Source organism: Amphibalanus amphitrite, unplaced genomic scaffold (assembly GCF_019059575.1).
Source record: "Amphibalanus amphitrite isolate SeventyFive unplaced genomic scaffold, NRLGWU_Aamphi_draft 000235F_arrow, whole genome shotgun sequence".
NCBI lineage: Eukaryota > Metazoa > Arthropoda > Thecostraca > Balanomorpha > Balanidae > Amphibalanus > Amphibalanus amphitrite.
The window spans coordinates 376589-402277 of record NW_024881730.1 but is presented as its reverse complement, the minus strand read 5'-3'; the positions used below and the strand labels follow the sequence as shown (position 1 = coordinate 402277).

The 25689-nt window shown below is 50.8% G+C and overlaps 1 protein-coding gene across 9 annotated transcripts; it reads right to left on the bottom strand.

The window, feature by feature from the left end:
* Positions 1-5: 5 nt before the first annotated feature.
* On the bottom strand, positions 6-25689 carry LOC122385941 (high affinity copper uptake protein 1-like). Of its 9 annotated transcripts, none has more exons than XM_043374641.1 (9): positions 25470-25653; positions 8077-8390; positions 7161-7290; positions 6706-6839; positions 5309-5407; positions 3379-3489; positions 2644-2667; positions 1951-2005; positions 6-1361 (listed from the first exon to the last, which is right to left on the bottom strand). In XM_043374641.1, exons 2-9 carry the CDS (start codon positions 8322-8324, stop codon positions 1215-1217), a joined length of 948 nt encoding a protein of 315 aa, XP_043230576.1. In that variant the 5' UTR covers positions 8325-8390; positions 25470-25653; the 3' UTR covers positions 6-1214. The 9 variants fall into 9 exon arrangements, with proteins under 9 accessions (XP_043230576.1, XP_043230574.1, XP_043230575.1 ...); XM_043374639.1 differs by having other exon boundaries at positions 7161-7315; positions 8081-8390; positions 25470-25652; XM_043374640.1 differs by lacking the exon at positions 25470-25653 and adding an exon at positions 20114-20233 and having other exon boundaries at positions 7161-7315; positions 8081-8390.

Genomic DNA, 25689 nt, shown 5'->3' with positions numbered 1-25689 from the left:
GAGGCTTGTTCACATTCAGTTTATTTGACTTGCGCACTGGGACCGTAGGGCGATTTGGTCCCTGCCCAGACTGAAAACAATACTGGACACAGTATACATACAGTAGATTCAATAACAGTATACTTGTATGCAGTCCATGCTACGCACGGGAAAACATTCAACTCTGACCACAACCATAATGGCATCACAACAGAGGCGCCGCGGTCATCGCAGTGACTGAGACTCGCCGCCTTCCGTAGGCCAGGCTGAAAGACACCGCGCCGTCCGGCCACCGCACAGGGCCGGGGAGGGGCGACACCGCCCCGCACTGACCCGGTGGCAGGGCCGGGGAAAGGCGCGACACCGCCCCGCACTGACCCAGAGGCAGGGCCGGCGAGGGGCGACACCGCCCCGCACTGACCCGGTGGCAGGGCCGGGGAGGGGCGACACCGCCCGACACCGCCCCGCACTGACCCAGAGGCAGGGCCGGCGAGGGGCGACACCGCCCCGCACTGACCCGGTGGCAGGGCCGGGGTGGGGCGACACCGCCCGACACCGCCCCGCACTGACCCAGAGGCAGGGCCGGCGAGGGGCGACACCGCCCCGCACTGACCCGGTGGCAGGGCCGGGGAGGGGCGACACCGCCCCGCACTGACCTGGTCGCAGGGCCGGGGAGGGGCGACACCGCCCCACTACCACCCCGCACTGACCCAAAGGCAGGGCCGGGGAGGGGCGACACCGCCCGACACCGCCCCGCACTGACCCGGCGGCAGGGCCGGGGAGGGCGATGCCGCCCGACTCCCACTAGACTACGGGGTCTCAGCGAGACGCACTCTGCTCATACGCGCACCCAAACACAGGTATACCTGACACAAAACGCGAGGCGGCGACTGTGGGACCCAGCCGCTCGCGCTGGCCACCCACGGCACGGCCGGAGTGACTTGTGACCACGGGAGGTGACTGTGTGGGCCGCTGCCGCTCGGCGCCGCCCGGCCTGTCCGCACCGTCGGGGTGCTGAGGCCGGCGGCGCTGGCGGGGCGCGGCACAAACACCGGGAGCTGTCGCCTACGTAAAACGTCGGCCCGCGCTGCCCGCGCAGCGGTGCAGCGCGGGCAGGGCAGCGGTGGCAGCGACCGCGCTGCTCCGGCGTCCGTGGGCCGAAATCGACACTATCCGACGGGCTGTCTCCGGCGCCCGTATGTACGGCCGGCGCCGACACTATCCGACGGACGCCGTCAGTGACAGTGTTCCGTCACGTCGACCACGACGAACTTCTTCGAGCCGAAGATGAAGTACCCGGCGGCGGCGCCGAGAGTGATGGCGATGCCGAGCCACACGTTGTACGTCATGAATGCCAGCATGAGGAAGTAGCCGACGACCACCTGTGACGGAGGGACACGGTCAGCCTGACACGTCAATATTTTATGTCACACGTAAGACATGTCAGGATGACACAGAGAGACGGAGTGGCAGATGTGAGGTCCGCTGATAGCCTACGAAAGGACAAAGTGAGGGCGGCGGGCGGACATGGTTACACCTGCTGGACGTGCCAGCGCACAAATGATGTCTGAGCCAACACAGCGTTCGGGGAGGCACGGTCACAGGGCATAATGTTCATCCCAGTCATGACCAAACTTTGGGGTAACGCCGCCTGGAAACAGAGCGCGGCCGCCTCGGCAACACGACATGGCCGTGATAAGAATACCGATCGGTCCAACGTCATGCCGAGCACCTGGGCTAGCTATTTAACAAAAGTGACGCTTTGAAGGAACTTAGTATTGCGTCAGCCGGCAGGTGGCGTTGAGACTGAGAGCCCAAGTCATTACCAGTGCTGTGCTCTTTTGTCTGGCACCGGAATCATCCCATTTATCTCAGTCAGTCAGCTCAGTCGCTATCGAATAGCATCATTCCGAGTGGAAAATGATTGTCCCCTGACAGCCCGTGCGCTTCGGCCTAAATAGAGATGCTTACCTGAACTGCGTGCAGGAAAGTCTGTAGAACATGATGCTTGCTGAGCATACGTTGTCTGAAAAAGAAAAAAATGTTTTGACACTGCGCACAGAATGTGACACTGTGACACTAAAGATGTTCACACTGGGTTAACAAGCAACTGTGCCCATCTACTGAGCGAAAAGGGACGGCTGATACAATACCTAGATGAAACGTCGGTTTTGACAAATTTATCCCAAAGGCATTTGAAGTGGCGACCAGCAAAGATACTTATAGATAATCAAATCTTAGTTTCAGTAGCCTTAGTTATTTCACCAAAGAATGGCGAAGTGATGCTAAGCACAACCAACCATCAGCTTCAAAATTATGCAGACATGCTCAAGGTACACCGCGGCGCGGCTAGGCTCCGAAAGACAAGAACAACAGTGGAGACGAGCAAACAAAGAGACAGGTGGAAGCAGCACAAAGCGGCCATTCGTAATTCCACTGACCGTATTGCTCACCCACACAGCCAGGGCACGACGAACGCAAACACAAACCAACTCAAACACGCAGCGAGGGACTGCCTGTCGGGCACTGATGTGAAGGTAGCTATTCAAAAACAGGCTCGACACATTCAGAGTCCCGCCCAGTCCACCCAGTGAGGTGCTCCCGGGTGTGTGTGTGTGGGGGGGGGGGTAGGTTCGGCGCTACTGACTGCGCTCCGTGGCTTACCCATTCGGCACGAACATGTACGGACTGTCAAAGAGGTCAGTCGGTCAGAAACGCGCCCCACGTCGGCGCAACTGAGAACGCTTAACAGCATGAACGAGCAACCAACACTGCGTTGTACGAACGGTTCATTGCACATGTCAAGACTGCTGTAACGGACACCGCAACAGCACCTTTGTACGAACCAACTGGACAGTAGACGTACAGAGACTTCCTTTCAACATACGGAAACTGGACTGACTGAGACCACTGTCAGACTACTGCGAGATGGACATTGTTGGGATTACTGCAATGGGCTGGTATTGTTGTAGGATCTTATACGAACAGACTTCGCAAGGACCACTGATTGCCTCTGACGCATTGACACGGCATTATCCGGCATGGAAAGCTGTCAATCGCCAAAACATAGATCGGTTGAGAAATGTTTTGGCGTTTTTCACAACAGTTCTCCGTGTGGCGTAACAAGTTCTACACGGACAATGCTTAGACTCGGCACAAGCGCGTAGCGTGACGGGGACATCATGAGAGCTGCTCTAGCGGGGGAAGACGTGTTGCCTGATCCGGCGGAGAGCATGTTAGCTGGTCTGGCACGCAGAGGTTATGTTACCTGGCCTGGCGACGGGGGTGGGACAGGCATCTTACAGCGGGCGGGGATAGCACAGCACGGGGTTACCTGTCCTGGCCGCGGGCGGGGGCAGCAGATTACCTGCCCTGGAGGCGGGCGGGGCAGCACGTTACCTGGCCTGGCGGCGGCGGCCGGCGGCGGTGATCGGCTCCCCCTCCGAAGCCGTGACGTCGCTGGCAGCCTCCGAGCCGGGCTGCTCGCCGCCGCCGGCGCCCGAGGGCCGCCTGGCCGGCGGGCGGCCACACCAGGTCAGGGAGTGGAGAGACAGTGCGCCCACACAGCCGCCCAACACCGCAGTCACCACCCGGCAGGCACCCGGACACACTCACAGCCAGGAAGGCATTCACTCAAACCGACAGGTGCGAGAGCAGATCCGAACCATGGAGGAGAAAAGAGACCGACAAATGAACTGTTCACGCTTAGTATTGCCTTTTCAACTGATATGACCTGAGTGGATCAAATAAAGGAAATATAAACGTAGAATCATCGTATAACGCGAACACCTCTATGGACTTGCAAAACGCAAAAACAATATTTTAATACGAATGCAATTTACGATATCAATGTGTTATCCTTTATAACCTTCTAACCAAAATGAAATTTAGGAGAGCAGACCCGTCGTGCTAAACTTCTAAAGTGAACAGGACACTCTGCCGAGTGGTATGCGTGAGTTGAAGTTGAAGACAGAACAGGCCAGGACAACGAGCAAGCAGACAGACATAAATGCACACAGAAGTTAATAGCAGCCAGGTAGCGAGCAAAACCATGAGAGGATTATACAAACGAAGATGGCAACAGATGGAAAAATAAGCAGCCAATTTTCGGCTTAATTGAATTATACAAGTCACAAGAGAAGAAAGAAGTAGAGAATGAATAAATATGAAAATGAGTCGATGCGCATTTTATGTCATCCTTTGCCACAACAATATTCGTGACAAAAAAAAAACTGATCGATCAAGCGTAAGTTATTATATTTGAAATTATAATGGGAAAATAGGTCACTTCCTTGTTTATATTTTTTGGTTAAGTTTCGTAAACCGTATTTTTTTCTCCTCTCCTTTCATGAATATGAGCAAAAAAAAAAGAAATAGACCAACAAATGCAAAGATAAGCAAAAAAAAAAGAAATAGACCAACAAATGCAAAGATGAAGAGTGAAAAGAACAGTGTGATATACATAGGCAAGTACAGTAAGGATCATTTAACAAAAAAAGTCCAGTTGGTGTGAGTGTAGCTTTGAAAAGCATGCGTGCGTCTCGCTTTAAGACCAGAGGACCTAAGTGGTTAGGACGTCAGATAAATCAAACAGAAGCAGCTGGTCAGAGGACAGGCCGCAGGCAGGGCTCATGCGTCGGTCGTCGGCGGATTGGAATGACACGCAGTCCGTCCACCCACCACCAGCAACAGGCGCGGTATCGGGTTACCCGGCCCGGCGCGGCACACATAGCTCCGGGGGTGGAGCCGTCAGTCATGATAGACCGGACGAGACTGGACCTGACCAGACCAGCCCAGACACGAGAGGCAGCCACGAGAAACAGACGGACCAACGGACCGAAACATAGATCGACGGAAAAGCCGGCAGACTAGTCACTAGACCGACAGGCCAGCTCACAGTTAGACAGACAGACAGGAACAGACAGACCAACAGACAATGACACTTACAGACAACATTGAATATAAGCCAGGCTCCACTGCGGCAATAGCGCCTACCTTCCACCTGATATAGAAATTTCATAGTGGGTCTGTCCGTGTGACACTTGGGACTGATGGCATGGAGAAGACCAACCAGGCTCGGTGGAGCAGGGGGTTCCCTTCACACTTGATTTCAGTTCAATTGATAATTAAAGAGATGAGAGAACTGCTCCGTGTCAGGGTCGGAGACTCGACGGAGGTGTTGGGGGAAAACGTTACCGTCGCTCTGGCCAGACGCTCGCCCCAGGCGCAAGCAGCGCGTGGACTCGGCGTCGCTGGTGAGGGTCGCTGGGTCGCGGACTAATGTCAGTGCTGCGCCAGAGGGCGGCCCGTGACCCGTTGGTGAACTCACGCGTTGGAGACGGTGGTGACCTCAGCGACGCCGCCGTCGGTCGGTACCCGGATCGTGTCGAACTGGCTCCGCGTGGCGTTCTTACGCAGCAGATCCTCCCTGAGCGCACACAGAAAAACGAGCACGAATTATAAGACGAAGTGAGGGCATAGCGAGAGAATAAACAAATTCATGCAGCCACACTAACACATTGCTATCACATTTTTTTTCAATGTGCAACATTGTTTATTTGAACTCCGGGTAAACCGACCATAAATGATGACATGAAAGATTCAAGCACTTCTTATAACATTGTAGTGCGGGCCAGATGCCACATGTAGCCCTAAACGGTCTAAGCGTAATGTCATAAACACTGGCAACATGTGGCAAAGATACCGCAGTTAATGTCCTCGGCCGGTGGACAGGACACCGCCCAAAAGCCACCGCAGGAATGGCGGTAATGTCGTTACCAATGAACATCCCTCCTGTGATCCGTCCCTACAGTTACTGCCTTCCACAAGATTACCGAGGCGACAGACTGAAACTGACACACGCCAGGGACGGGTTTAGTCCCGGTGTGTCATGGCCTCTGTCAGATGCTATCCGAGCACTGAATTGATCTACAAGATCCGACCACCGCCATGGTTGGATGGGGGAGCGGATGAAGCTGATTAGACCCGGGCCGGGCTTGGGTTGACCCATCAGCGGAGTCCCGGTCCAGTCGGGTCCGTATTGGAGTCGATCAGACATAACTGGACCCAGGCTTCATGGCGCTGGGGATAGGTCGGCGAAGCGGACTCCGGGGCCAGCCGGGGGATGGGAGGAGGCCGACTAGACCCGGGACGGGCTGTGCCGGTCTCCGGCAGACCGGTGGTGGTACGTTGGTACAGCAGTACGGTTTACACAGCTGCAGTTCGCAGCCACCGCTGCCTTATCAGACCACTGGGAAAACACGTCCCCGCGGTGCCGTCCGCCACTCAGGTGTCGGTCTATCCGCGAACCAGGGAGCGCCGACCTGAACCGCCACTTGTCAACACCGTCCGCAGCTGCCGCCGGAAACGGGCGGCACCGCTCCGCCTCGGGGGAGGGGGGGGAGACTTTACCAGAGCAGGTACGGGCCAACAGGTGCTAAAATTCCATCAGACTGCTGTGTGGGCATGTCACGTTGGATTGGTGTTTTATGAGCGAGACACTGCCACCCATGCAACGGTTCGTGAATGACACTTGTAAGGTGAGCGAACAAAGGGATGTCGGTGCCGCCAGGTGGTACTGCCTGTCTTGTGATGATGAATAGATCGGATCATCGGGAGCAGCAGAGTTATCACAGAAATTATTCACATTAAGTGGTGCATAATTTTGTAAGCACATGAAACAATCAATAAAACCCGTCTGCCGAGTCCGTAGCAGTGTGGACGTACCGTTTGTATTTGAGTCCCTCGTAGAGCAGCGCCAGGATGAAGAGGCCTATGCACGAGGCCACCATGCCGCCGGCGGTGGTGACGTGCCACGCGTCAAACAGCACGAACTCGTTCACGCCGAAATGGAATGTCATCTGCGGCGGACGGCGGAGGTCGGGTTAGGTCAGGTCAGGTCAGGTCAGATATTCAGGTCAGTAGGAAGACCTTGAAGAAATGAGGTATACTCATAAGACGATATGCCACGCCAACATCAAGTCCCACGTTCTTGGTATACACTATACAGTATGCAACCAGTCGGGAACAGGGCTACGCACAGCACAAATCGATGTTATAGGTCACAAGTCACAACACGCGGGACAGTCAGAAAACAGCTCACACCGCACACTAGGTGTTACAGGTCACACAGGGTACGCTGGACGCTATAGGTCACAGTCACACAGGGTGATCCCACTCACCGCCATCCCGTGTCCGGCCATGCTGTGCCCGGCCATCTCGTGGCTCGCCGCCGTGCCGGTGGCTGCCATGTGCTGACTGTGGTCGTGGCCCATTGCCGCGTGGTCGTGGCCCATGGCGGCGTGATCGTGGCCCATGGCGGCGTGATCGTGGTCTCCTGATGACGAGAATCGCGGGAAGGTGCGGGGAGGGGTCAAAGGAGGTCCACAGGGTGCAGACAGCGTCGTGATAATAAACAGGGAGTAAACACTGAACAGGGAGTAAAAATAAACAGAGAGTTGGGTCTCTAACTTGATAATGGGTGACACACAGCGGAGCAACCAATCTTGTGAGAGACACACAAGGGACTGAAGTACCGTGTATCAGACATGCACTCTGGTTCGGTAAACTACCCGACGAAAACAGACGCCAAACGAAGATTGTTTACCCTACTCAAGAGGCAAAAAGCGTCTGTCCAATACAAACTTATCATGTAAAAAGGGCACAAAGAAAACTCATACAGATATCACGCACGCCCGGCATTCATATAACAAAACATCGGGACAAACAGGCGAACGACAGTGACAACATAAACAATGCCCTGCAGTTATAAACATCGGTACACGGGAGTGGTAATGAATGGCAAAGATAGGAAAACTGATCAGCTGTTGGATGGATCAGGTACGACTGACTGGAGGTGAGGGACCGCCGTTAGACGACCAAGGACCGATGGCGCGGATCAAGGACCACCGACAGAACACCCAGGAGTCATGAGTCGCGACCGCCGACAGCACATTCCTATACAAATCTGGGACCACCGGACCCCATCGAGCCCACCATCCCCGTCCTCCCCGCGGCCAGACACGCACGGGGAGCGGCGCCGATAGTCGGCTCGGCGTGCCGCCGCGGTATCACGCTGCAGCTATCTGTCGGGGACACTCACCTGCACCGTGCACGTGCTGCTGCACGGTGGTGAGCACCTCGCTGGCCGCCGTGGCCGCCGCCGACAGCGTGGCGTTCAGCACCTGCTGGGCGGCGCCGGCCGCGCCCAGACCGTGGTCCGCGTGCGCCGAGTGGTCCATCATGTGGCCCGAGTGGTTCGTATTGTGGTCCGTGTGGTCCATTTTGTGACCCGAGTGGTCCATAGCGTGATTTGAGTGGTCCATGCCGTGATTTGAGTGGTCCATGACTTGATCAGAATTTTCCAATTTTAAAATTTCAACCCGTTAACGTCGCCGCTGAATGTTGATCACCTGCGAAGAAAGAGATGTCTCTTATTAGTAACACCAGAGGCAAATTTACAATTATTTGACACGTAACTTACATGGGTCCAGAACTAATAATCCACGATTAGCTTGGCAGCGCTAGACTCCTAATCCACACAGTACACGACAAAGCACGTAGCCGCCATGTCCGTGAACTTAGCGACGTATACGTATACGTATTCAGCGACGAATTCCAAATCACTTCAGATTCATGGCATGGGTTAAGTTGACCATGCTGAACACGAATATGACATTTATTTTAACTTTTGAGCTAATCTTCATGGTTAAAATCCGGTTTAAATGACGGGGAACCGCATAACGTCGCGAAAATAAAAACCCACGAATTCCAAAATATATCCAAAATGTAGAGCTAATTCAGATCTAACGTCCGTGGAAGAATCCAAGCTCGTGGCTCTTTAACTTCATGGTTAAAATCCGGTTTAAATGACGGGGAACCGCATAACGTCGCGAAAACAAAAACCCACGAATTCCAAAGTATGTGCAAAATGTAGAACTCATTCAGATCTAACGTCCGTGGCAGAATCTAAGCTCGTAGCTCTTTAACTTCATGGTTAAAATCCGGTTTAAATGACGGGGAACCGCATAACGTCGCGAAAATAAAAACCCACGAATTCCAAAGTATGTGCAAAATGTAGAGCTCATCCAGATCTAACGTCCGTGGCAGAATCCAAGCTCGTGGCTCTTTAACTTCATGGTTAAAATCCGGTTTAAATGACGGGGAACCGCATAACGTCGCGAAAATAAAAACCCACGAATTCCAAAGTATGTGCAAAATGTAGAGCTCATCCAGATCTAACGTCCGTGGAAGAATCCAAGTTCGTGGCTCTTTAACTTCATGGTTAATATCTGGTTGAAATGACGGGGAACCGCATAACGTCGCGAAAATAAAAACCCACGAATTCCAAAGTATGCGCAAAATGTAGAGCTCATCCAGATCTAACGTCCGTGGAAGAAACCAAGTTCTTGGCTCTTTAACTTCATGGTTAAAATCCGGTTTAAATGACGGGGAACCGCATAACGTCGCGAAAATAAAAACCCACGAATTCCAAAGTATATGCAAAATGTAGAGCTCATCCAGATCTAACGTCCGTGGAAGAATCCAAGCTCGTGGCTCAACGCCTTCATGGTTAAAATCCGGTTTAAATGACGGGGAACCGCATAACGTCGCGAAAATAAAAACCCACGAATTCCAAAGTATGTGCAAAATGTAGAGCTCATTCACATCTAACGTCCGTGGCAGAATCCAAGCTCGTGGCTCTTTAACTTCATGGTTAAAATCCGGTTTAAATGACGGGGAACCGCATAACGTCGCGAAAATAAAAACCCACGAATTCCAAAGTATGTGCAAAATGTAGAGCTTATCCAGATCTAACGTCCGTGGCAGAATCCAAGCTCGTGGCTCTTTAACTTCATGGTTAAAATCCGGTTTAAATGACGGGGAACCGCATAACGTCGCGAAAACAAAAACCCACGAATTCCAAAGTATGTGCAAAATGTAGAACTCATTCAGATCTAACGTCCGTGGCAGAATCTAAGCTCGTAGCTCTTTAACTTCATGGTTAAAATCCGATTTAAATGACGGGGAACCGCATAACGTCGCGAAAATAAAAACCCACGAATTCCAAAGTATGTGCAAAATGTAGAGCTCATCCAGATCTAACGTCCGTGGCAGAATCCAAGCTCGTGGCTCTTTAACTTCATGGTTAAAATCCGGTTTAAATGACGGGGAACCGCATAACGTCGCGAAAATAAAAACCCACGAATTCCAAAGTATGTGCAAAATGTAGAGCTAATTCAGATCTAACGTCCGTGGAAGAATCCAAGCTCGTGGCTCTTTAACTTCATGGTTAAAATCCGGTTTAAATGACGGGGAACCGCATAACGTCGCGAAAATAAAAACCCACGAATTCCAAGGTATGTTCAAAATGTAGAGCTCATCCAGATCTAACGTCCGTGGCAGAATCCAAGCTCGTGGCTCTTTAACTTCATGGTTAAAATCCGGTTTAAATGACGGGGAACCGCATAACGTCGCGAAAATAAAATCCAACGAATTCCAAAGTATGTGCAAAATGTAGAGCTCATCCAGATCTAACGTCCGTGGAATAATCGAAGTTCGTGGCTCTTTAACTTCATGGTTAATATCTGGTTTAAATGACGGGGAACCGCATAACGTCGCGAAAATAAAAACCCACGAATTCCAAAGTATAAGCAAAATGTACAGCTCATCCAGATCTAACGTCCGTGGAAGAAACCAAGTTTGTGGCTCTTTAACTTCATGGTTAATATCTGGTTTAAATGACGGGGAACCGCATAACGTCACGAAAATAAAAACCCACGAATTCCAAAGTATATGCAAAATGTAAAGCTCATCCAGATCTAACGTCCGTGGAAGAATCCAAGCTCGTGGCTCATCGCCTTCATGGTTAAAATCCGGTTTAAATGACGGGGAACCGCATAACGTCGCGAAAATAAAAACCCACGAATTCCAAAGTATGTGCAAAATGTAGAGCTCATCCAGATCTAACGTCCGTGGCAGAATCCAAGCTCGTGGCTCTTTAACTTCATGGTTAAAATCCGGTTTAAATGACGGGGAACCGCATAACGTCTTGAAAACAAAAACCCACGAATTTCAAAGTATGTGCAAAATGTAGAGCTCATCCAGATCTAACGTCCGTGGAAGAATCCAAGTTCGTGGCTCTTTAACTTCATGGTTAATATCTGGTTTAAATGACGGGGAACCGCATAACGTCGCGAAAATAAAAACCCACGAATTCCAAAGTATGTGCAAAATGTAGAGCTCATCCAGATCTAACGTCCGTGGAAGAATCCAAGCTCGTGGCTCAACGCCTTCATGGTTAAAATCCGGTTTAAATGACGGGGAACCGCATAACGTCGCGAAAATAAAAACCCACGAATTCCAAAGTATGTGCAAAATGTAGAGCTCATCGAGATCTAACGTCCGTGGAAGAATCCAAGTTCGTGGCTCAACGCCTTCATGGTTAAAATCCGGTTTAAATGACGGGGAACCGCATAACGTCGCGAAAAGAAAAACCCACGAATTCCAAAGTATGTGTAAAATGTAGAGCTCAACCAGATCTAACGTCCGTGGCAGAATCCAAGCTCGTGGCTCTTTAACTTCATGGTCAAAATCCGGTTTAAATGACGGGGAACCGCATAACGTCGCGAAAATAAAAACCCACAAATTCCAAAGTATGTGCAAAATGTCGAGCTCATCCAGGTCTAACGTCCGTGGCAGAATCCAAGCTCGTGGGTCTTTAACTTCATGGTTAAAATCCGGTTTAAATGACGGGGAACCGCATAACGTCGCGAAAATAAAAACCCACGAATTCCAAAGTATGTGCAAAATGTAGAGCTCATCCAGATCTAACGTCCGTGGAATAATCCAAGTTCGTGGCTCTTTAACTTCATGGTTAATATCTGGTTTAAATGACGGGGAACCGCATAACGTCGCGAAAATAAAAACCCACGAATTCCAAAGTATGCGCAAAATGTAGAGCTCATCCAGATCTAACGTCCGTGGAAGAAACCAAGTTCGTGGCTCTTTAACTTCATGGTTAATATCTGGTTTAAATGACGGGGAACCGCATAACGTCGCGAAAATAAAAACCCACGAATTCCAAAGTATATGCAAAATGTAGAGCTCATCCAGATCTAACGTCCGTGGAAGAATCCAAGCTCGTGGCTCAACGCCTTCATGGTTAAAATCCGGTTTAAATGACGGGGAACCGCATAACATCGCGAAAATAAAAACCCACGAATTCCAAAGTATGTGCAAAATGTAGAGCTCATCCAGATCTAACGTCCGTGGCAGAATCCAAGCTCGTGGCTCTTTAACTTAATGGTTAAAATCCGGCTTAAATGACGGGGAACCGCATAACGTCGAGAAAATAAAAACCCACGAATTCCAAAGTATGTGCAAAATGTAGAGCTCGTCCAGATCTAACGTCCGTGGAAGAATCCAAGTTCGTGGCTCTTTAAATTCATGGTTAATATCTGGTTTAAATGACGGGGAACCGCATAACGTCGCGAAAATAAAAACCCACGAATTCCAAAGTATGTGCAAAATGTAGAGCTCATCGAGATCTAACGTCCGTGGATGAATCCAAGTTCGTGGCTCTTTAACTTCATGGTTAATATCTGGTTTAAATGACGGGGAACCGCATAACGTCGCGAAAATAAAAACCCACGAATTCCAAAGTATGTGCAAAATGTAGAGCTCATCCAGATCTAACGTCCGTGGCAGAATCCAAGCTCGTGGGTCTTTAACTTCATGGTTAAAATCCGGTTTAAATGACGGGGAACCGCATAACGTCGCGAAAATAAAAACCCACGAATTCCAAAGTATATCCAAATGTAGAGCTCATCCAGATCTAACGTCCGTGGAAGAATCCAAGCTCGTGGCTCAACGCCTTCATGGTTAAAATCCGGTTTAAATGAAGGGGAACCGCATAACGTCGCGAAAATAAAAATCCACGAACTCCAAAGTATGTGCAAAATGTAGAGCTCATCCAGATCTAACGTCCGTGGAAGAAACCAAGTTCGTGGCTCTTTAACTTCATGGTTAATATCTGGTTTAAATGACGGGGAACCGCATAACGTCGCGAGTTTTTGGAATTCGTGGGTTCTTGTTTTCGCGACGATATGCGGTTCCCCGTCATTTAAACCGGATTTAAACCATGAAGGCGTTGAGCCACGAACTTGGATTCTTCCACGGACGTTAGATCTGGATGAGCTCTACATTTTGCACATACTTTGGAATTAGTGGGTTTTTATTTTCGCGAAGTTATGCGGTTCCCCGTCATATAAACCGGATTTTAACCATGAAGTTAAAGACCCACGAGCTTGGATTCTGCCACGGACGTTAGATCTGGATGAGCTCTACATTTTGCACATACTTTGGAATTCGTGGGTTTTTATTTTCGTGACGTTATGCGGTTTCCCGTCATTTAAACCGGATTTTAACCATGAAGGCGTTGAGCCACGAGCTTGGATTCTTCCACGGACGTTAGATCTGGATTAGCTCTACATTTTGGATATACTTTGGAATTCATGGGTTTTTATTTTCGCGACGTTATGCGGTTCCCCGTCATTTAAACCAGATATTAACCATGAAGTTAAAGAGCCACGAACTTGGTTTCTTCCACGGACGTTAGGACTGGATGAGCTCTACATTTTGCACATACTTTGGAATTCGTGGGTTTTTATTTTCGCGACGTTATGTGGTTCCCCGTCATTTAAACCAGATATTAACCATGAAGTTAAAGAGCCAAGAGCTTGGATTCTGCCACGGACGTTAGATCTGGATGAGCTCTACATTTTGCACATACTTTGGAATTCGTGGGTTTTTATTTTCGCGACGTTTTGCGGTTCTCGTCATTTAAACCGGATTTTAACCATGAAGGCGTTGAGCCACGAGCTTGGATTCTTCCACGGACGTTAGATCTGGATGAGCTCTACATTCTGCATATACTTTGGAATTCGTTGGTTTTTATTTTCGCGACGTTATGCGGTTCCCCGTCATTTAAACCAGATTTTAACCATGAAGTTAAAGACCCACGAGCTTGGATTCTGCCACGGACGTTAGATCTGGATGAGCTCTACATTTTGCACATACTTTGGAATTCGTGGGTTTTTATTTTCGTGACGTTATGCGGTTCCCCGTCATTTAAACCGGATTTTAACCATGAAGGCGTTGAGCCACGAGCTTGGATTCTTCCACGGACGTTAGATCTGGATTAGCTCTACATTTTGGATATACTTTGGAATTCATGGGTTTTTATTTTCGCGACGTTATGCGGTTCCCCGTCATTTAAACCAGATATTAACCATGAAGTTAAAGAGCCACGAACTTGGTTTCTTCCACGGACGTTAGGACTGGATGAGCTCTACATTTTGCACATAGTTTGGAATTCGTGGGTTTTTATTTTCGCGACGTTATGCGGTTCCCCGTCATTTAAACCAGATATTAACCATGAAGTTAAAGAGCCACGAACTTGGTTTCTTCCACGGACGTTAGGACTGGATGAGCTCTACATTTTGCACATACTTTGGAATTCGTGGGTTTTTATTTTCGCGACGTTATGTGGTTCCCCGTCATTTAAACCAGATATTAACCATGAAGTTAAAGAGCCAAGAGCTTGGATTCTGCCACGGACGTTAGATCTGGATGAGCTCTACATTTTGCACATACTTTGGAATTCGTGGGTTTTTATTTTCGCGACGTTTTGCGGTTCTCGTCATTTAAACCGGATTTTAACCATGAAGGCGTTGAGCCACGAGCTTGGATTCTTCCACGGACGTTAGATCTGGATGAGCTCTACATTCTGCATATACTTTGGAATTCGTTGGTTTTTATTTTCGCGACGTTATGCGGTTCCCCGTCATTTAAACCAGATTTTAACCATGAAGTTAAAGACCCACGAGCTTGGATTCTGCCACGGACGTTAGATCTGGATGAGCTCTACATTTTGCACATACTTTGGAATTCGTGGGTTTTTATTTTCGTGACGTTATGCGGTTCCCCGTCATTTAAACCGGATTTTAACCATGAAGGCGTTGAGCCACGAGCTTGGATTCTTCCACGGACGTTAGATCTGGATTAGCTCTACATTTTGGATATACTTTGGAATTCATGGGTTTTTATTTTCGCGACGTTATGCGGTTCCTCGTCATTTAAACCAGATATTAACCATGAAGTTAAAGAGCCACGAACTTGGTTTCTTCCACGGACGTTAGGACTGGATGAGCTCTACATTTTGCACATCGTTTGGAATTCGTGGGTTTTTATTTTCGCGACGTTATGCGGTTCCCCGTCATTTAAACCAGATATTAACCATGAAGTTAAAGAGCCACGAACTTGGATTCTTCAACGGACGTTAGATCTCGATGAGATCTACATTTTGCACATACTTTGGAATTCGTGGGTTTTTATTTTCGCGACGTTATGCGGTTCCCCGTCATTTAAACCGGATTTTAACCATGAATTTAAAGAGCCACGAGCTTGGATTCTGCCACGGACGTTAGATCTGGATGAGCTCTACATTTTGCACATACTTTGAAATTCGTGGGTTTTTTATTTTCGCGACTTTATGTGGTTCCCCGTCATTTAAACCGGATTTTAACCATGAAGGCGATGAGCCACGAGCTTGGATTCTTCCACGGACGTTAGATCTGGATGAGCTCTACATTTTGCATATACTTTGGAATTCGTGGGTTTTTATTTTCGCGACGTTATGCGGTTCCCCGTCATTTAAACCGGATTTTAACCATGAAGTTAAAGAGCCACGAGCTTGGATTCTTCCACGGACGTTAGATCTCGATGAGCTCTACATTTTGCACATACTTTGGGAATTCGTGGGTTTTTATTTTCGCGACGTTATGCGGTTCCCCGTCATTTAAACAGGATTTTAACCATGAAGTTAAAGAGCCACGAGCTTGGATTCTTCCACGGACGTTAGATCTGGATGAGCTCTACACTTTGCATATACTTTGGAATTCGTGGGTTTTTATTTTCGCGACGTTATGCGGTTCCCCGTCATTTAAACGGGATTTTAACCATGAAGTTAAAGAGCCACGAGCTTGGATTCTTCCACGGACGTTAGATCTGGATGAGCTCTACATTTTGCACATACTTTGAAATTCGTGGGTTTTTATTTTCGCGACGTTATGCGGTTCCCCGTCATTTAAACCGGATTTTAACCATGAAGTTAAAGAACCACGAGCTTGGATTCTTCCACGGACGTTAGATCTCGATGAGCTCTACATTTTGCACATACTTTGGAATTCGTGGGTTTTTATTTTCGCGACGTTATGCGGTTCCCCGTCATTTAAACAGGATTTTAACCATGAAGTTAAAGAGCCACGAGCTTGGATTCTTCCACGGACGTTAGATCTCGATGAGCTCTACATTTTGCACATACTTTGGAATTCGTGGGTTTTTATTTTCGCGACGTTATGCGGTTCCCCGTCATTTAAACAGGATTTTAACCATGAAGTTAAAGAGCCACGAGCTTGGATTCTTCCACGGACGTTAGATCTGGATGAGCTCTACATTTTGCATATACTTTGGAATTCGTGGGTTTTTATTTTCGCGACGTTATGCGGTTCCCCGTCATTTAAACTGGATTTTAACCATGAAGATCAGCTCAAAAGTTAAAATAAATGTCATATTCGTGTTCAGCATGGTCAACTTAACACATGCCATGAATCTGAAGTGATTTGGAATTCGTCGCTGAATATGTATACGTATACGTCGCTAAGTTCACGGACATCGTAGCCGCCTACCAGTCAACCGCCGAACAATCACAAACTACCGCACCCACACTGCATACTGGTTGCCACCGTTGAGAAGCTCCGATTGCACAATGCCATAAGTGTGCTGCAAAACCACTGTTCACGTGGTGCCGGCGCACCACGTGACCCCGCCAATGGTTTGCTGTGCAGCCCATAACACCCAACGGAAGCCGACCGGCAACCGGCCGGCAGTGCACTATTGAACCGGTGCCGCCACACCACCGAGGGCAGTCCATCCATCCAGCCCCATCCATCCCTCTGAACCGAACAGCGGCGGGTCCAATCTTCCAGCGCCAGTCCACTTAGCGCGGTCCATCCCTCTGAATCGAAAACCACCGAGCCCGTTCCCCTCACGCTGACCCAGGCGGCGCCAAGCAATAATAGACGAGTCTCTTTTGAAAGTACAGCGCATGGGTGCGTTAGGTCTATCAAGCACAACCGAAGGAAGTCTGCTTATATCGAGAGTCACCAAACCAATTGAATCCCCCAGGTCAATTGGTTCAGTGATTCCCCCAATTTTAGCAGCCTTCCTTCGGTTGGGCTTGGTGGATCCGACGCACCGATGCGCGGTACTTTCAAGGAGACTGCCTACCGGGTAACTGGTTGGTGGATTGGACAATAGACATGGTGAAGCGCACACAACACATTAAGTCGCTGTTTGTTTAACACTTGCTGTTCCCCGGGAGCCCGAAAACCACCATACTGTCCCGTGCACCTCGTCACCCCACGGCCCCCGTACTACACCACCCAATCGTCTATCGGGCAAAACAAACAGATCGCTCTGAGGCAACCACGTGGTGTCTGTACGCCAGTACCCCGGTCCCACCAGGTTGTCTGTGGAATGTGACAACAGGCTCGGATTTATAAAACGTTCCACAGGTAAAATTAGACTCATGATGGCCACGATAGTCTGTGTGGATCCAGTGATAAAGTACACTGCAATAGGGACCACCAGTGATCCCAATACGGCGTGCCACCCCGGCGGCCCTACGCTGATAACGCACTTGGGGCGGAACGAGCGGACGGCACCGGAATACGGGATGACGCGCCCGGAATACGGCCCGGCGGCTATATTACGGGACCGGTGAGTGGGCGGTACGAGTCTCGAAGGGGAAGCTGAGGTCCACCGGGCTCGATTGGTGCACGGAAATAGAGCAGACTACAGCTGGCTTAGAGAGGCACCGGGCATGGGCTGTGGTGCATCGGAGAGGCTCACAGCAGCCAGTCCCGACTGGAAGCAAACAGGGACAGAGTTCAGTTCTAATGGGACGTGGGAACTGGGGATGGGTAGGTGGGTAGGAGCCGGCCGTACTCGCCCGTATTAGTGTTTTTCCAGCCGCGAACGTATAAGGGGGGGGGGGGTCCGTTGGACCCCCCTTGCCGTTTCGCCCCTGATCGAGCTAGAGCTTCGCGGACAAAACGAGCGTGTTGCCCATGACGAGAGTAAGCCGATGATACCCAATTTTAAGGTCCTAGGTCATCGGTTGACCTTCCAGGTCAGGTCAATGACCCAAAAGTCGGGAAAATCGGGACCTGTTAGAAAGTCGTAAAGCGTGGCTGCTATGAGGTTATTCGGGGTGCTGATCACGAATATCATGTTAGTTTTGATCACAGATGATGTCTTAATGCATTTAGGCCAGGTCGGGTCAGGTCAGATCAGGTCAACCAGTAAGGGTATTCGTAGTAGGTGGCAACCGCCTCTGACAGCTTCGTAACATGTTACGAAGGTGCCAAAACTACTTCGTAAATGTTCATATGGTTGCTAAATTCGAATTTAGCTCCAAAAACTGGCCTAGAATCATGAAAAACTCGAAACAGTGAACCGAGGTCATCAGAGGTCAATGACCTGACCTGACCTTCCGGTATAGGCAATTCCTATAGTATGGCTGCATAGTGCATAATATATTCAGTAACAGTTGATTTAAAAGAAATCCAGACCAGTTAGGGCAACGCTTTTCTTGTGAAAAAATATGCATTTCGATTTTTGAATGGCTTAATTGATTTGTTTTATTAGCCTTCGAGTTCGACCGTTTGTCACTTGAAGCTGCGCAACATTCAGTAGGTATTCCAAACAAGCAGCAAGAGACCAGTGCAGTGGTAGGAGGAATAACAAACAAAAGAACCGGTCTTGTTAGAACTACGCCAGAGCGGATGGTACCCCATGGCGCGGCGCACTTGATGACGTGGCTGGCCAGCCGTGACATGTGCACTGAGCGCTGTACATTAAGTACCAGCGCGTCGCGGCGCCCACCGGCGGCGAGCCTCGCCCACTGCACCGGCGAGGCTGAGCACCGTACGTACACACATTACCGGCGCGCCGCGGCGCCCACCGGCGAACTGTGGATTTCCCAAAGTGTCCAGACGTGGAGCCGAGCTCTGCTGCTCCCGTCAGCCTGACTTGCAAATCCAGTGATCCCGCCGTCTCACAAGCGCAGTATCCAGTGCGGGGGGACTACCGAACAGCTCCGGGCGACCGGTCGGGCCGCGCGTTCAGTCCAGCGTGGTCGCTCGATCGATGGTTGCCGGCAGTGGTGTTTACCGGCGGTCCGGTCGGCCCATGACCGTGCGCGATGCATGGGAAGGCCCCGCATACAAACAGCTTCCCTTCCCACAAAGAAGCCCCCTTCTCCTCGCCATGGAACGGACACAAGTTGCGGCCGATCCACGGAACAGGAGTTGCGTAACGGGGAGGCGCGCGGTGAGGTAACCAGCTCTGGTGACTGTGCAGCGCGCGCACGCTCAGCGGCGCACATGGCCCGCCCCCGTGCAGGCAACGCCGTCGTCACAACACGGCGCGACCATTGTTAACGTCACGGCAAAGAATAGCTGAACGAGCCATTGCGCTCCTCCGAAACGGCTCATTCAAACAGACTAAGCCTTAGATGCATTGATACTCCTACACTTTCACCACCACTCACCAGAAATGATGTTCTAATTCCGTAACAATACGTCACTGTAAAATTGAGCAACGACAATCGGAATAAAATTGAAAACATCCACAAAACCGGTGAGCGGTGTGAATATACCTACAGCACCTTTGACTTATATTCAAGCATATGCTGCAATATGGTAGATGCGGATGGCCGGAACCAAGGTTTGGAAACACGAGAAGCGTGTACCTACTGCAGTCTCGGTATCAATTTTCCGCGAAGATCGCATTCCCGGACAAGCCTCTGGCATATGCATTCGGTTAAGCTCTGACAAGGTGAGCCCCAGCCCTCAAGGACGAATCCATCTCATCATGATCTGAGCGCGACTACATTAACGGAAGAACAAATCAAACACGGCCCGAGGAGACCCGATGAGCACTGAATCAGCACCAGTAAGCAGCGGTGAAGGTCACTGAAGAGGTGAAGGGCAGCCGCCCGTCTCCGTACCTGTCAGCTCCGGTCGGCGCCGCCGTCTCAGCTGAACAGGGGAGCCTCGCGCACGCGCCGCCGCCGCCAGCACCGCCGTCCGCTCACCAACTGGGACGGCACGGCGCGGCATGGCGCGAGGCGGTCGGCCGGGCCGCGGGCAGTGGGCGGGGGACTGGCGAACGTCAGCGGCGGTGGGCGGCGGCGGGGGTGCACCGACGGAGGGGGCGGGGCGCACCGACGGCGACACGAGCCGTGTCATCCGACGCCGGCTGACACTCCCGGAGGAGGGGGAGGGCCACAAATATCGTCCGGTGTCGAGGCCGTTCGGTCATCAATAGAATGGCTGTGCCGCTGCAGACTCACTGACAGGAGGGGGAGGGGGCAGGGGCCGACAGGGACCCAGCAGACAGCTACCGCTAGACCAATACATACCAGACTGACGACAGACAGTCATGGACCCGCGCGCGTCACTGCCCGACCAGCTGAACTACCGTCACTGACGGACCAACTGACAGACCGGCCGTCAACGTCTGACCAGCTGACCGACCTGTCAAAGCGACTGACCGATTGTCACTGACCGACTGTCACTTACTGACTGCCACTGCCCGACCAACTGACCGACATCACTGCCGAACACCAAATCAACTGACCGACTGCCATTAACTGCCCGCCTGTCACTGCCCGCCCAGATGACTGACTGTCATAGCCAACATAGCTGCCCGACCGACGATGCCAAATCAACTGACCCGACTGTCATTTGCCAGACCAGCTGGCAGACCGACCTCATGGTGATCGTCCAGCAGTGACGGTTGACACTTGACACCTGTTGGAACAAATCCAGCCGCTCCGACCGACACGTGAGAGACGAGTCGCGAATGCGATGTCACGACCGCCTGAGTCCAGACGGAAGGGCTGGGAGCAGTCGCACGAGTTCCCATCTGACGCAATCCCTGACCGAGCGTCATCATTTCAGTTTAGCTCATCTCCCTGGCAACGTGACATAAAAATAATCCTTCTGATAGGTAGTAACACTGGCGACCATATTCGTCAGTGGCTTTACCAAAGAGGCCAGCCCAAAGCGTCACTCCGTCTTCAATGTCATCCTTTATTACTGGGCCTTTGATTGTCGCTGGCCACATTTGTGGTTTTCGTTGATTTGATCATTGTCTGGTGGCTGGTAGCTGGCTGAAATTCCATCACAGCCTGTGTGGCTTAGATCGCTCACGCTGCAGCCCAGGAGCAGCACCCGACCACACTTGCCGCTGCGGCCCACGTGGCTGTCATTGGGGGGCAAGATTACATTGGGGGGGGGGGGGGGGGGGGGGGGGGAGGGTGACAAGTCACCGATCAGTGTTTCGACAACTGTGGAAAGGTCCTACCATCCACACCCGGAGCCTGTCATACGGCTGACAGAGGCCTGATGCAAACCTGACAGCGGTTTAAATCGAACTCGTGGGCTCTCTTGATCGACTAGACATGCAAGCATGCAGTTCGAGCCAGTTCGAAAAACAAACAGGATTCACCAGTAGAATAGGTAAAACCCCAACAGCTACCTCCACCGACAGGCGAGCGGCCGAGCTTGTGCAGCGCTCTGAATTTTCATGAGTGCTTCTCACCATCAAATCAACAGGGGGGGGGGGGGGGTTGGAACCCATCTAAATAATGCACAATGCTGCATTCGGCGCCTAACCGTGGACGCAGCAGCACCACCCTCCGCTGCGGGCTGGCAGTATCCGGCGCCAGGTGCCGGCGGCTGCTGCCGGGCACACGTACCGGTTCCGACAGCTCTGCCAGCTCCGCGCCCCGGGTACCCACAGGTGGCGGCGGCTGGCCTTTTGTCGGCCCGTCACACGGCGACCGGCCTCGTCACGGAACACGTCACGTTACGTCGTCACAATGACGGGGACAGGTGCACTCAGACCGCACCTGGGACGGCGGATTAGGATTGAATTGTTCGATCGTGTCAACACGAGAATGACCTGCAACGATGGCATGACTTGTGGTAAACTGCGTAGGTATTGAGAGACGCACGAGCATAATACCCATTTAGTTCGAACGCAAACGCTTTGCAGCTATTTATTACACAACCTTTCTGGAACATCTCATTCGTAGTTACCAAAAGCCACAAGGGACAGTGCAATTAGTTGCCAAGCATCGACCCCTCCCGTCCCCCAATACGACAATTTACTCCTGTTTGCTGTGGAGGACGCCAGATGGACACCTGTGCACACGACTGGGATGTATGTTCAGCAGGCATTCAGTTGTGCCACAGCGAGGCATGAGAGTCAACCCACACTAGGGTCTCCTGCCTGACAGGAGACTTGCCTGGTCAAAAGAGATGGAATGCTTCACTTCCCAATCAAGATTTAGCAGCATGAAAGCACGATGGGTATATGTGAAAATGAAGTCCAAGTGGTAGGTTGTAGGCTGGTAGGATGTAGGTTGGTACCAACCTACATCCTACAACCTACGTAGGTTGTAGGTAGGTTGATATTGATAGGTTGTAGGCTGGGCAGGCATCATTCTGTTTTTCAGAATCCATGGATGACATGCACAGGAGGTGGGGCAAAATGTTCCTGCTGATTGGCTAGGACCCCAGGGCATCCAATTAACCCAACTACCATACATCAACTTTAGTTCGAGTTGCTGACTTTTGAAAAAGTAGGTACTACCCGATCTTATTGATCTCCTGGTATTGTGGCTTGACAAGAACAATCAGGATCAGGTACCAGTAGGTGTGGAGTATTTGATGTGGTGGGACCAGTGTGCGTCCAGTCTTGCCTTGAAGCAGTTCAGCGATGGTGCACCAACCACCTTGGAAGGGAGCCCATGCCAGTCGTTCACGACTTGAGCGGCAAAGGAGGACCACATCAGATAATGACTTAAATACTGATATAGCCGTCCTACGATGTTTAGGTCATTACAAAGGTCATTATAAAGGTGAATATAAAGGTCATTAGGTAACAGTAAAGGTAGGTCCGGTATCTACCTTACCTTACCTTACCTTGAAGGTCATCGGGAGCCATTTGGCCTATAGGTCCCGTTCTCACCGACTTGCTTTGCGGTGACATTCAGGACTCTTAACCCTCGCCGGCACAGGCCATTTTGCGTCCTTCGACGGCACAAGGGGGGGGGGGTTGGTACGACCCCCCTCGCGTTTGGCCCCTGATCGAGCTAGAGCTTCGCGGAAAAAACGAGCGTGTTGCCCGTCACGAGAGGAAGCCGATGATACCCAATTTTAAGGTCCTAGGTCATCGGGTGACCTTCCAGGTCAGGTCAATGACCCGAAAACCGGGAAAATCGGGACCTGTTAGAAAGTCGTAAAGTGTGGCTGCTATGTGGTTTTCCGGGGATGTGATCACGAATATCGTGTTAATTTTGATCAGAGATGATGTTTTTAAGCATTTAGACCAGGTCGGGTCAGGTCAGGTCAGGTCAACCGGTAGGGGTTGTGACGGGTATTCGTAATACGTGTCAACCGCCTCTGGCAGCTTCGTAACATGTTACGAGGGCACCAAAACTACTTCGTAAATGTTCAAATGGTTGCTAAATTCGAATTCAGCAGCCTAGAAACATGTAAAACTCGAAAAAGTGAACCGAGGTCACCCGAGGTCACCAAAGGTCAATGACCTGACCTGACCTTCAGGTGACCTTGACACCCACCCTAATGTATGGGAGCAACATCAAATCACATGTCTGAACGTTTGAAACCACGAAAAGCTTGCAAACGCGCGGCTAATGCAAGCCGACATACGCCGAATCGCGATTTCCGCCAAACATGGTCACGGAAAAGAGGTCACAGGTCAAAGGTCATTGGGGTCAGGGTCATGAAATTTTCAGGGAACGTGTAAAATTGATCAATGCGAGGGTAGTGAAAGTTTCGTCGCGATCGGCCGCTTTTTACGCGAGTTATTCGCGAAAAACCTTAGGGGGGGTTGATGCACCCCCCCCCCCCCCCCTGTGCCGGCGAGGCATGACATACTCGTACTCGTACATTAGGTGGGTCCAGTGACGGTCGAGTCGTGCCTTGAATATCGAGAGCGTTTCGGCAGACACGACTTCAGCAGGTACCTGCTGGAACGCTGTACGTAGAGCGTTCCAGTCGTTGATGATGCGGACGCTGAAGCTGCTTCGTCGAGCGAGTGTCACAGCTTGGGGTTTGAGCAGTTTCCACCCGTGTCCTCTTGTCAGCTCGGTCTCGTTCTTGGTGAAGAAGGTGCTTGGGCGTTGGCGGCACATCAATTCCACAGTGGAACAGCTGGTAAACCGTCAACATACTCGTATCTCCCCTGCGGCGGCGGTAGAACAGTGCCGGCAGACGGAGACGCTCAGGACGCACGGGGTAGGGAAGGTGCTTGATAGATCCCACCATTCGCGTGGCGCGTCTCTCGACCCTTTCCAAGCGTTTCTGGTCTCCTTTGCTGAACGGTCACTCCCCAGGGCCCAGACCGCGTTTCCGAACTCCAGAAACGGACGGACAACTATTAACTACCCTAACCTTGCCTTGTAGAGCAAGGGTAGGGTCGTCTCATCGATGTGAATCAATGAATCAATGAATCCATGAATCGATGAATGGTGAGCGAAGGATGGATCGCTTGAGATGACGGCGAGCAGCTGCGAGGCTTTTGAGACGGCCGCCGCCGTTTGCGAGTGGAACTTCATGGCTCCTAGTCGATTATAAATTAATCCCAAAGTTTCCTTCTTCATCCACTACGGCGAGGGCGTCCCGTTCAGCTTATACCCGGGTGCAGGGTTTCTTGAGCCCATGTGCATCACCTTACACTTGGCTACGTTGAACGGCAGCAGCCATCTTGAGGACCATCGTGCTAGAGCGTCCAGATCACTCAGCAGACCAGTGCCACGGTCGGATGTATGAGTGACTTATATAGCTTGGTGTCGTCTGCAAACATCTTCATGCAGCTTGAGACCTCCAGTGACAAATCGGTGATGAATATTGTGAAGAGTGTTGGACCCAACACTGAGCCTTGGGGGATACCATACTGCTATGATACTGCTATGGGCGCTAGACAGGTGCCCACTCAGAGCTGCATCCCCAGATCAGCACCTATTGACAACGGCCAACTAGGAAGGCCCGTATCCAGGTGAGAAGCTTGCCTCCGACACCATATGACCTCAGTTTCTCGAGAAGACATTTGTGCGGCAGTCAAACGCTTTGGCGAAATCCATGTAACTACCTACACCATATCCACCCTTTTGAGTCAGAGTAATCAGACTATGAGTCCCATTACAAGCAAAACTGAAAACAAATGAGGGTAATGATAATACTGAATTAAACTTGAATTACCATTGTGCATGGTGACCACAACAGTAACACAGAGAATGGATCACATCTTGATCTTCAACTTTGACTTACCTGTAACTTTGAATCTTCGAGTTCAAATATTCTATTTGTCTTCCAGCAATTGCTGCAGTATCTAAGCAGCATAAATGAAAAGGTGCAAAAGAATCCGTGCCTAATCAACGCGAGAATTTGGTAAGGTAATACTTGGGTAATACGCGATCGGACGGAGATGAGACGCGTGGTTGCCTCTCGCACTTTGCTTCCAAACCCAAGGTCAAGCACCGTGAAATTG

Coding starts and splice junctions, on each gene's coding strand:
- LOC122385941 (XM_043374639.1), bottom strand. CDS start 8,324: ATGGACCACTCAAATCACGGCATGGACCACTCAAATCACGCTATGGAC. Junction 3,490..5,308: donor GTCACCACCGTCTCCAACGC/GTGAGTTCACCA, acceptor CCCGCCGGCCAG/GCGGCCCTCGGGCGCCGGCG. Junction 1,362..1,950: donor CTTTCCTGCACGCAGTTCAG/GTAAGCATCTCT, acceptor CCTCCGTCACAG/GTGGTCGTCGGCTACTTCCT.